The 11,271-nt window shown below is 54.1% G+C and overlaps 3 protein-coding genes across 6 annotated transcripts in view; 2 read left to right on the top strand and 1 right to left on the bottom strand.

The window, feature by feature from the left end:
- The first annotated feature begins 767 nt into the window (after positions 1 to 767).
- Positions 768 to 2,604, top strand: RNF181 (ring finger protein 181). 2 transcript variants are annotated; one of them, XM_054475395.2, is made up of 5 exons: positions 768 to 897; positions 1,541 to 1,671; positions 1,844 to 1,953; positions 2,126 to 2,200; positions 2,467 to 2,604. In XM_054475395.2, exons 1-5 carry the CDS (start codon positions 812 to 814, stop codon positions 2,524 to 2,526), a joined length of 462 nt encoding a protein of 153 aa, XP_054331370.1. In that variant the 5' UTR covers positions 768 to 811; the 3' UTR covers positions 2,527 to 2,604. The 2 variants fall into 2 exon arrangements, with proteins under 2 accessions (XP_054331370.1, XP_054331369.1); XM_054475394.2 differs by lacking the exon at positions 1,844 to 1,953 and having other exon boundaries at positions 1,975 to 2,200.
- Positions 2,605 to 3,562: 958 nt separating this feature from the next.
- On the bottom strand, positions 3,563 to 7,741 carry TMEM150A (transmembrane protein 150A). Of its 3 annotated transcripts, none has more exons than XM_054475391.2 (8): positions 7,620 to 7,741; positions 6,902 to 7,082; positions 6,454 to 6,501; positions 6,040 to 6,126; positions 5,364 to 5,431; positions 4,905 to 5,032; positions 4,539 to 4,716; positions 3,563 to 4,331 (listed from the first exon to the last, which is right to left on the bottom strand). In XM_054475391.2, exons 2-8 carry the CDS (start codon positions 6,964 to 6,966, stop codon positions 4,090 to 4,092), a joined length of 816 nt encoding a protein of 271 aa, XP_054331366.1. In that variant the 5' UTR covers positions 6,967 to 7,082; positions 7,620 to 7,741; the 3' UTR covers positions 3,563 to 4,089. The 3 variants fall into 3 exon arrangements, with proteins under 3 accessions (XP_054331366.1, XP_054331367.1, XP_054331368.1); XM_054475392.2 differs by lacking the exon at positions 7,620 to 7,741 and adding an exon at positions 7,314 to 7,454; XM_054475393.2 differs by lacking the exons at positions 5,364 to 5,431; positions 7,620 to 7,741 and having other exon boundaries at positions 6,902 to 7,306.
- A 138-nt stretch (positions 7,742 to 7,879) lies between these two features.
- Positions 7,880 to 11,271, top strand: part of USP39 (ubiquitin specific peptidase 39) — a 44,562-nt gene continuing 41,170 nt past the window's right edge. Inside the window, exon 1 of the mRNA XM_054475390.2 lies at positions 7,880 to 8,094. The gene's annotated coding sequence lies outside the window, so the exon portion shown is untranslated. The remainder of the gene's footprint in view (positions 8,095 to 11,271) is intronic.

Genomic DNA, 11,271 nt, shown 5'->3' with positions numbered 1-11,271 from the left:
ATCAGAATCTTCGAAGGTATCAGACACGGGTGTTTCTAAAGCTCCTCCGCGCCCATTCTCTCCTCTGGGAATTCATGTGTAGCCAGGAATGGAAAGGTCTTAGTACAAGCCACCAGTTTTACAGAAGCTAGGGATAGCAACGGGCTGAAGGTAACAGTCCCATGAGCTGGTTGAGGCCCCAGGTTCTCCGGCAGAGAGATCTCTCTCTCTCAGTTGGGGAGGCTTGCCCCACCCTTTATTATTATGCCTAACACATAAGAAATGAGCAGGAATTTTTTTTTTCGGGGTTGGGGAGCAATCAAACGCAAACTCCTGAACCAACTAGAGCGCCGCGGGGCAGAAGTGTCCGGCGACGATCCGGACAGCGCATCCGGAAGCGCCGTGGCCCAACGCGCGCAGGAACCTGAACCCCTGGACCAGCGCCGCCTTTTCTCGCAGAGGCCTCTAGCATCTGTACTGTCGAAGCCCTCCGAGCTTCAGGGCAGACTGAAGAGCCTTACACACCAGACACTTGGACGCGACCGCGCCAGAAATCCCCGGGAATTCAGTCTTGGCTCCGATTCCAAAACAAATGTTTCCTCACCAGCCTGATCTCCATCATTGGCGTTAGTCTCTGGTCACCTGACTTGTTCAAGCCAATGAGAGGGGGCCGAATTAGTACTTCCGCTTTCCGTGCTGTTTAACAAGCCACTATGCCAGTCCCTCGGATACTCTGATTGGCCAGCCTCTCTCAGCTCGTCAGTTTATTGGCCAGCGCCGCTAGGCCGCTATCGAGCAGGGTCAGAGGGCTGTGTCAGAAGGCTGGGCAGCCATGGCGTCCTATTTCGATGAACACGACTGCGAGCCGTCGGACCCTGAGCAGGAGACGCGAACCAACATGCTGCTGGAGCTCGCAAGGTGGGTGCGCGGGGCTTGAGGATAGGGTCCAACCAGCAGGTTTCTGGGCTGGGGCTGGCTGGAGAAGGCGGATTACCAGGGGCAGCGGATTCTGGGGGAGGACAGATAAGTAATCTGGAGTGTTAGTCCGGGCGGCGAGACTGAAGGGTGTGGGGACAAGCATCTCGATAATTTGGGCCGTCCGTTGGGCTGGCCTGGGCAAGGGGATTGCGGGAAAGATTGGAGCTGGAGAGTGGTGGGCGTGGGGGCGGAAGGACAGCAGGCTATGGGAGGTCTCAGAGAAGGTGAGGCATGGGGGCGGGGTTGGGGCCGTGTGCTGTGAGTGGCTATATTCATCAGTAACAGCAGGCACTGCTGACTTGGAATCTGGCTCTACCAGGTTATTCAGCGTGGCCTGAGTAACTTCTCTGAGTCTGTTGCCTCATGAGTAAAATGGGAATAAACACTTTACGTGCTGGGGCGGTCTGATAGCAGTTGTAAACTATTTCCCATCGTGCTTTTTATCTAGTGAGCATCTACTAACTACTAAGGGTAGCTATTATTCCTACTAGTTGGGCAGCGTGTTTATTAATGTATAGTGGATTATGGGGGCAAAGAAAAAGCATAGTTTTCCTTTGTTCTGACTTTACATCCTCTTCCCCAGGTCACTTTTCAATAGGATGGACTTTGAAGACTTGGGGTTGGTAGTAGATTGGGACCACCACCTGCCTCCACCAGCTGCCAAGACTGTGGTTGAGAACCTCCCCAGGACAGTCATCAGAGGCTCTCAGGCTGGTGAGGACACTAATTCTTTCTGCTATTTGGGCCAGACCCACCCCTTCCCCAAGCCAGACTGTGGTCTGGTCCTTCAGTTTTCCAGGTCAGGTGGGGGCAAGTGTCCTTCAGGAGTGGGAGCTTGGGAGGCAGAGCCTGTAGCAGCTCTCCTGATCAGCACTCCTTCCTAAAGAGCTCAAGTGCCCCGTGTGTCTTTTGGAATTTGAGGAGGAGGAGACTGCCATTGAGATGCCTTGCCATCACCTTTTCCATTCCAGCTGCATTCTGCCCTGGCTAAGCAAGGTACTGCTTCTCTTCTTCCAGCTCTCACCCTGCCCTGGGCCCAGTACTCAAGCTTCTTTCTGTTCATGGACTGCTGGGGGATGGAAGAAGAGTGGCAGATGGGAGCAGGGGAGGGTGGTTATCAGCTTATGAAGATCAGACCAAGGCTAGAACACTACTCTACTTTTCTCAGACAAATTCCTGTCCCTTGTGCCGCCATGAGCTGCCCACTGATGACGACACTTACGAGGAGCACAGACGAGATAAGGTAGGGGCTGATGGTTAAGTGGAGGGGTCGTAATGGGCTCCCTCAGTCCTGTCCCTGCTGCCATCACTTCCCACCTCAGCAGGACTGGGTAGGCCTCAGAATCCCTGGCTCTGGCTGTCTTCTTAGTGACTTTGATTTGTGGTAAGAGCCTCAGCAATGCAGACGCCAGAGGCCTGAAAACAGAGCCAGCCCCATAATAGCTGCCCATCCCCTCACCCATAGGCCTTCAGTTTTGGCCCCTGCCCAGAGTGCCTTCTTTCCTTCAGGCTCGAAAACAGCAGCAGCAACACCGACTGGAGAACCTCCATGGAGCCATGTACACGTGAGGAGGTTGGGGCTGAGTGCTAGCCCTCTGCGTCTTCCTTATTAACCTTAAATCCTCATTAAAGGTTTCTTTACCCACCCTGAGGCTGTATTGATCACAGACCTGGCCAGGGGCTCTGCATCCTCCATCAGGTCTCTACTTCTTTTGGGGAAGGTGATCCTAAACCACAGAAGGCACCAGGCTGTGGTTTTCCTCCCTGCTGGCCCATCTGGACTCATGGCAGTGGTAAAGAACTGGATTACTGCATCAGCCAGGGCTTGGGCCTACGTGTTCATGGTTGGAAGGCAAAATGTGTCAGGGTCTGTTACCCAGTTAATTACTTAAAGCTGATAAACTAGGCTGGGTGCAGTGGCTCACGCCTGTAAGGCCAGCAGTTTGGGAGGCCAAGACAGGTGGATCACGAGGTCAGGAGTTCGAGACCATCCTGACCAACATGGTAAAACCCCGTTTCTACTAAAAATACAAAAATTAGCTGGGCATGGTGGCACGCACCTGTAATCCCAGCTACTTGGGAGGCTGAGGCAGGAGAATTGTTTGAACCTGGGAGGCAGAAGTTGCAGTGAGCTGAGATCATGCCATTGCACTCTAGCCTGGGCAACAAGAGCAAAACTCTGTCTCAAAAAAAAAAAAAAGCTGATAAACTAGCCTGCACCCTCCTCCCACTGCAATGTCTAGTTAACTTTGTAATCCCACAGGTTTTCTTTCGCTCCATTGAGAAAGCCACTTTTAATATTTTAAAATTGCTCTCTGTACCACCCCCACCTTCCCCCCACGCCTCCTAAGGAATCAAAGTTCAAACCAGACTCTGAGTGGGGGATGGGTGAGATTATCAGACCAAGTCAGTTCTTTAGATTGCTTAGAGGCCCAGAAGGGTTTCAAGCCCTTTGAAGGGGTATTTGGGTGGCACCTGGCATCCTTTGTTTCTGGCAACAGAGTGCACTCAGCACTCCTGGGGGGCAAGGGCTTCCTCCCATCCTTGGCTTATGGAAAGCCATCCCAGATCAGGCCCCCCAACTCTCCAGAACAGGCTACAAACATGCAAATTAGAATTCTTTTAATATAAAAAAAAAGTACTAAAATACCCACGTGGTTCTGCTGTGTTATTTGCCCTAAAGGAAGTGAGGGGCAGAGTGAAGAATCCCAGTGCAGCTCAGTGGGCCCAGAAATGGGCCTTTCTGTAGGCTAAGGCGTGCCCACTCCACCTCCACCAGACTTCTATCCCCTCTGCTGTTCCCAGCCCCCAATTCCTGCAGCAGGAAACCCCAGTGGTCTGGCTTTGGCACTGGGAGTAGAAGGCACCTGAAGGGCTGGCTGGGTGAGTGAGGACAGGTGACCTTTAAAAACAAAACGACACCGTGGGGTGGGGAAGGTCATGCAGCTGTGGCAGCTGGCAGGGCCCACTCCTCTATGGCACAGGTGGGCATGGGATGGCCACTTCTCCAGAAGTGAGGAAGCCCAGATCCCAACAGAATACTTTCTCAAAATTGTTTTTGGTACAAAATAAATGGAAAGAAGATATGGGGTGGGGTGCTGCGGAGGCCGGGCCAGCCACCCTCCCCAGCCCTTAGATCATAGCGATGCTCTCAGGGGCACAGTTGAGGTGGGTGGAGGTGCTGCTGCTCCCGGAGGACTTGCAGGCCCGGCCAGGGGTAGGCTGCAGTGCAGCCACCAGTGTGTCTGAGGAGACTGCCCCAAACTCGTAGCTGAAGGTGCCATAGAAAATAAGGATATCGATGACACACACCCACTCACACAGGGCTGCCCCATGTTGCAGCTGAGAACTCTCATGGACAAAGAAGACTCCACCTAAAATGAGGCTAAGGAAATGTTCAGTAGGACATATGGAAACCTGGCAACACCCCTTCTGCAGTCTCAGGCCTCACCTCTCCAAAGGGAGAGGTGTTAGTCCTCTCCCCCACATGGCAGTGTTAGGCCTCCACCCCCCATCCTCTTGGGAAGGAGAAAGGTTGAGCTAGAGGATGAGTTCCTGGCTGCCCCGTCCTGAAAGGATATTGAGGACCAGGGTGATAAAGGCGATGACAGCCAGCACACTTCGCAAATAGGCCACAGCCAGGTCCAGTGGGGCGGTGGCCCCTTGGTAGGAGAGAGCACAGTGCAGGCAAACAAAGAGCAGCCCCGCAGGGAAGGCCACGCCAGCTCCAACGTAGTGCAGAGACCTGGCATGATCCACCTGGGCCCAGAGAAGGGCCAGTTGGTGATGTGGCCATGGCCCCACCTCTCCACCCCTCCTTCAATGAATCTCCTCTCTCCCTCTTCCTTCCTCTCCCTCCTTCCAGCCCCAACCCTGAGGTGCCACACTGCAGGCAGCCAGGCCTTGTTAGGTAAAGTTCAAGGTTGGCGGGGGAGAAGGGGAAGCACCTGAAAGTTGCCGACCACCAAGAGGCCTGCGGCGTTGGTGCAGCCTGTGATGAGTGCCGTGGTGTTAACCCAAGAGTGCCGACTCTGCTCCAGGAGCTGCCCGTAGCGCAGGAGGCAGATCAGGGCCACTGGGGGAGGAGAGCACAGTTGAGGCCTTCCTCCAGCCCTGGCCCTGCCCAGCGAGCCTGTCAGCTTCCCCCAGACGCGGTGGTGCTCCTGCCCTTTCTGAGGGGCAGAAGGGAACAGACAGGCGGGTGGTGAACTAGGTTTCCTCAGGCTCCAGCCAGCAAGGTGGCTGTGTGGGAGTCAGCTTTTGGCCTTCAAGGAAGGGGAGAGAAGTTGCCTCTATTGCCTTAGCCCTTGGTGGGGAGGGCTGCACAGAGGAAGGGCTTCCTGGGCCTTTCTGTGTAGGGAGCACTGGGCTGGGCACGCAGGGTCAGGGCTAAGGGTACAACTCACCCATGAAAGCACCCATGTTGCCAATGAGGCTGAAGAGGCAGCTTTCTGGGGGATAGGAGCCACACTTGCTGCGAGGAGGGGGAAGGACAGAGTAAGAGGGGGGCAGGAGGCCCGGGGGGCCCCCATTCTGGCTCACTGGCTCTCCCCTGCTTTACCTGCACCTGCTCCTTAGCAGGCAGGCCACTGATTTATGTGAAGATCCAGGGTCCCTCATGAACAACTGGTTCCAGGCTGGGCCCCCAAAGCAGAGCTCATGTGTGTGAGAGAGAAGGGAGTGCCCAGGAGTGTTCAGGCAACCCTGATATTCTTTGCTGAGCCCTGCGGCTAGTTTGGCTATCCTTGAGCCAGAACACGGGCTGGGCAATCTGAGGGCTCCAGCTTAAATCCAGGTGCCTCCACTTATTAGCTCTGTGACCTGGATGAGTAAGACTGAGCCTGTTTCCTCACCTATAAAATGGTGAAAACAATAGCTGCCTCACTCCTGGGAGGATGAAAAGAGACAATGCATATAAAGCACTCAGCAGAGTGCCTGCCCCATAGTAACTGGCAAGTAGTGTTGTTATTAAGTGGCTCTTAGGATACTTATTATTCCTGAGACCCAAGGACAGCTCTTTGCTTGAGGGGCTGTCTGGGAGGCCCTTAGATCTCCCTGACCTGCCCAATGTCCAGGCCTTACCTGATGAGGGGGACATCGTCCAGGGTGCAGCAGGTCTTGGGGCCCCCTTGCTCAGCAGGGTCAGGAGGGCAGGACTCGTTGTAGGACCTGGCAGGCAGGACAGGGAGTAGACTGGGGGAAGGGACTGCCCCCAGGCCCTTGGCCTATAGCCTCAGGCCTCAAAGAGGACTCTCTCCCAGACCTCCCCGACAGGGACAGAAGATCCCACTCCCCAGTGCCCGCCTGAAGCAGTAACCAAAGGGGCAAAGGGATGGTGGTAAGTGGGTAGGTGGCATGAAGCCATGCCTGGGGACCAATTTCAGAGAAGAGCAGTGAGACTCAGGGTTGCAGTCTGGCTCGTGGCAGCCTCAGGCCCAAGAGGGGACAGAGATGAAGGAAGCTTTAGAGCGAGGTTGTCTGCAGAGTCCTTCATACCAGTTCTCCACGGGGCATACATGGTGGTTCATCACAGCCATGGCATACCTGTGGGAACAGAACTGTCACTCTGGCAGCCTTCCCGAGCCCCACTCAACCTACCCCACGACCCTTCTCTTCAACCTTGATTTCTGGCCCCATTCAGCTTCATTATTGTTGCTGGGGACTCAAGTTGAGGTCCCTGAGGCTTGCTGCCACACCAGCAGCTGCAGCATGTCCCCCAGCTAGAGGCCCTCTGGAAATTGCCCTGGCTAGAAGTATATTTGTCAGGGCCACCCTGCTGGACAGCAGTGGTGCCAGCTTGTCCCAAGGGGCTGTGTGCCCAGGCACCAAGCCAGGCTTTTGAGACAGCCAGAGTGACTCTGGGTACCACCCTGGCTATGACAGGACAAGGGACTTTGTGTGCATCATCAAGCTCCTGTTGCCCCCCGCACCCCGCTTTACTCACACAGTCCATATGCCAGTGATGGAGAACGCTGACAGGCTGACAGGCAGGAGGATCCAGGCGGTCATGAGGGAGGGGAGCCAGGGTGGTGGTGGTGTGGGGGGGAGGACAAGAGGTAGATGGGGAAGTGGGGGCGGACCAGCTACCTTGAGATGTTTCTGCCACAACCATCAGCTGCCCTGGCCTGGTGGAGAGAGATCAAAGTCCAGGAGTGGGTAACTGGACGGGAAGGGGGAGGGGAAGGGGGTCAACACCTTATCCAGCGCTCTCGTTGGGTCTCTGAGCGTCCAAAGTTTGGGCTGAGCCCACGGCAGAACGTGGACACCCTCTGGCACTGGGGGCCTCCGCGGTCAACCCAAATGCCACCGGCGTGCTGAGAGACGCAGGCGGACCGTAACATCTGGAAGGGAGTTACCCTCCTTCTGAGGGACCAGGGCTGGGAGAAGGGCTGGACAACCGAAGAGGCCACGCCAAGGAGAGGCTGGGTGCCGGCCCAGTGGAGAGGTGGCGAGTCGGCGGCGCGCAGGCAACCACCTGACCATCGGCGCCCTGGGCGAGGGGCGGGTTCACGCGGAAAGCCCGGCCCGGCCCCCGCTCGCCTGGGCGCGGGGACCCCGGCTGGGGACGGATCCTGCGGCCGGCGACCCCCCAGGACCCGGGACGCGAGACTCCCCAGGTAATTCCTGGAAGCCCGGAGGAAGGGAAGGAGCCCAGTACGCACCTCCCCGGAGCGCCCCGCCGCCGCCGCACCCCGCTCGGCCCCCTCGTGGCGCCGACTCTAGCTGCGGCCCTCGGAGCAGCCCTGAAAGGTTTAAAGGGCCGAGCGGCCCCGCCCCTGGCGGCCCCAGGCCTCGCCGCGCCGCCCGCCGGGACGTGGAGTCCGCGCAGCCCCGGCCTCGGTGCCCGCGCCCTGCCCGAGACTACAACTCCCGAGCCCCCGCGCCCGCGTCACGGGGGAAACGTGGGCGGTGTCCCAACTTCGGAGGACCTGGGCGCGGAGGGCTGTGGCGTGGAGACCGCTCTAAAACCGAGATGCCTAGAGGTTCCGTTTAACCGGTTCCTGCGCGGGAAGCGTCAGCAGGTGGGGATCTCGGGGCAGCCTGCATTCCAGCTCTATCTAGGATTGTCGCCGTGCACATGGCTGGAGGAGCGTCTCTCCGCCGCCACGCACATTTTGCAGCCTGCACCGGCTAACGGTGAGTCCTCTAGGAAGCTCTCTCAACGTGGCGCCCCATGCCTGCCTCTGGCCAGGGCTGCGGTGGGTCCAGAGAAGCAGACACAATGCCTTGGCTGTTTCTTAAGAAATCCAAGCGCCTGGGATTTGGCTTACGGTTCCTGTGGCTCAGCAAACTCCGGAGGAGGGCTGCTTTCATTAGATACTTTTTGCTTTCCTGCATACAAGTACACAATGTACTAGCCAGAAATCAGTGTCCAAGACGTGTTTCCCGACTGATCAACACTTATTTGAAATAAGGCAGCAGAGACCAGAGGACATCCATTCTAAATAGACACATGTAGGTGTCAGTGTAGAGTAGGTATGGATTAACATGGCCAGTGTTGGTAAGCAAAGAGGGGAAGTGAGAGACCCGGAGGAATCTGGGAAAAGGAAACAGGATAGTGTGGGAAAAATTACTGACCAGCTTCACCAAAAACTTACAGGCTATGAGTGCATTCCTGGATGTTTCTTTTTTTTTTGAGACGGAGTCTCGCTCTGTCGACCAGGCTGGAGTTCAGTGGCGCGATCTCGGCTCACTGCAAGCTCCGCCTCCCGGGTTCACGCCATTCTCCTGCCTCAGCCTCCCGAGTAGCTGGGAACTACAGGCGCCCGCCACCACACCCGGCTAATTTTTTTGTATTTTTAGTAGAGACGGGGTTTCACCGTGTTAGCCAGGATGGTCTCGATCTCCTGACCTCGTGATCCGCCCGCCTCGGCCTCCCAAAGTGCTGGGATTACAGGCGTGAGCCACTGCGCCCGGCCCGGATGTTTCTTAAATTATCGCAAGGGTGGAAATACTTTCACATAACAGAAGTGTGCCTGGCATTCTGTCTCAAAGGCGGTCCCAGTATCTGTTGGAGCCCTTGTGAGATGACAGATCATCACCTGAATGGTGCACAGGCGCAGGCTGCCTGGTGTGGGGAGCTGAAGTTTGGCAACACTGGTGAGGCAAAGGCTATGTGCAACAACAGAGTCCTGTGCTTTAGAGAAGTAGAGCAGAATAAACTGCACAATGACTTGAAGAGGGAGAAACCTTCTTGGACCCAGTGGAAAGTAGAAATGGAAGCAGAAAACCTGTTGGAGAGCCCTTTTTCTTTTGAGACGGAGTTTCACTTGTTGCCCAGGCTGGAATGCAATGGCGCAATCTCGGCTCACTGCTACCTCTGCCTCCTGGGTTCAAGTGATTCTTGTGCCTCAGCCTCCCGAGTACCTGGGATTACAGGTGCCTGCTACCATGCCCGGCTAATTTTTTTGTATTTTTAGTAGAGACGGGGTTTCACCATGTTGGTCAGGCTGCTCTTGAACTCCTGACCTCAGGTGATCTGCTCGCCTTGGCCTCTCAAAGTGCTGGGATTACAGATGTGAACCACCACACCCAGCGGGAGAGCCCTGTCCTTAATCACATTAGGACAAGTAGTTAAAACAGGGCCAAGAAGTATGGCTGTGTAGTGATCACTGTACAAGCACACCTGGCTGAATAAACCAGTGGGGGATAAAATCCAGCCCACCTGCCTCTGGCTATGCTTTGTGCCTCAGGACAAGGGTGTGCTTCCTTGCTAATTGACAGGAACCATCTTCCTGCCCAACTGCATTCCCATTGAGCAGGCACCTTATCTGCCCAATTGGGCTGTGAACCCTAATTGGAAGCTTTGCAATTCTTAACACTATATCTTGAGCTGGGTTTGAGTCCCTATCCAACCAAGATGAAGACCTGAGGACTACTCAAGTTCTAACATGATGTGGGGGCAAGGCATAGTAGTCCAGATCTGGGACATGAGGCAGCTTTTGGCTTAGTATGACAATCTAATAGTTCCTAAAATAGAATTATCCCAGAATAGAGCTCCGTATGACAGAAGGACTCTTCATGGGTAGTTGGTAGGGGGAATTGTGTATCATGTAAGAAGTAGGACCAGATGCCTTTAAAAAGGCCTTCCAACTCTAATGCTACATGAGTCTGTCTAGTTGTTATGTTCCAACAGGGACAACTCTTAAAATAGTGTGGCAAAGCAAGAGATGAGATTTCCAGTGCTGACTCGGTGGTGGAATGACTTTAGGGCAGGTATTTAACCTCCACTTCCCCAAGTACACAAGTTATTTCACAACTCTTAGCAAAAACAGTGCTGTAAAAATAGTAAGTTTATTTGTTAAAAAAATACTGTATTTGAAAAGTACCTTCCTTCTGGGATTTTCAAATAATTTGCACACTACATTTTATTCATCTACACATTGGAAATGAGTAAACTGGTGAACATATAGCTTTTTATACATTTAACACAACCAGTGCAAATTCTCCTGCCTCTGAGAAGGCAGAGAAGCCCTTTACTCAGAAGGTCTTCAATTCTAGCATTACTCCAACTCCTAGGGAAATTTCGGGTGGGTGCCTATGGTTGTATGACCATCTGATTCCTCAGGGACAGGACAGGAATTCAGCAAGGGAGCTTAAAATATTTTAAGTAATTGTCAACATTCCATGGTGACTCTCCCCAAAAATCTAGTGGTAGGAAAGTAATCTGTACTTATTCCTCTTTCTGCACACAAAGTCCTCATTTAAATTTGTGAGCCTGCTTGGGATCCATTACCTAGCCATTCAGAGATCCTGTCAAATGCATAGCAGATTGGATACTCACCATCCCAAAGGGGTTCCTCCCACCTGGATGGGGCCAATCTCTAGTTGACAGTGCCCCTCAGAGTGCACCATGGAGATGGAATGTCCCTTCCAGAGAGACTTTTACACAGGGAAAAGCATTTGTTGGCTGGGCTCCAACTCTCATTTGGTACAAAACGCTTTACATTCTTTTCCCTTCTTACATTACATTCTTCAAAGACTTCCGTGCTTGCCAGCTGGGTAACAACTCAAGCTCTAGTGTTTACTCTTGCACAGCCCCAAACCCTTGCAAACTCAGCTTCGTTCTATCAGTGACATCACCCATTGTGGCCGAGGAACCACAAAACCTTAAAATACAGGCTTAAATTCAGTGAGCGAAAAACATTCCATATTGAATGGGCATGAGATATGCCTATCAGATTGTGTGTGTGTGTGTGTGTTTTTTAAAGACAGCCAATTACATCGTATCTAGTCAAATGAGTGGATTCTAAAGCAGCCTGCTGGGAAGTTCCACTTAGTCTAACGCTATTGCCACTGTACACCACAGCACCG

The sequence above is a fragment of the Pongo pygmaeus genome, chromosome 12 (assembly GCF_028885625.2).
Source record: "Pongo pygmaeus isolate AG05252 chromosome 12, NHGRI_mPonPyg2-v2.0_pri, whole genome shotgun sequence".
Lineage (NCBI taxonomy): Eukaryota > Metazoa > Chordata > Mammalia > Primates > Hominidae > Pongo > Pongo pygmaeus.
Note: the sequence above shows the minus strand (reverse complement) of the source record. Positions and strands in the feature narration are given on the sequence as shown.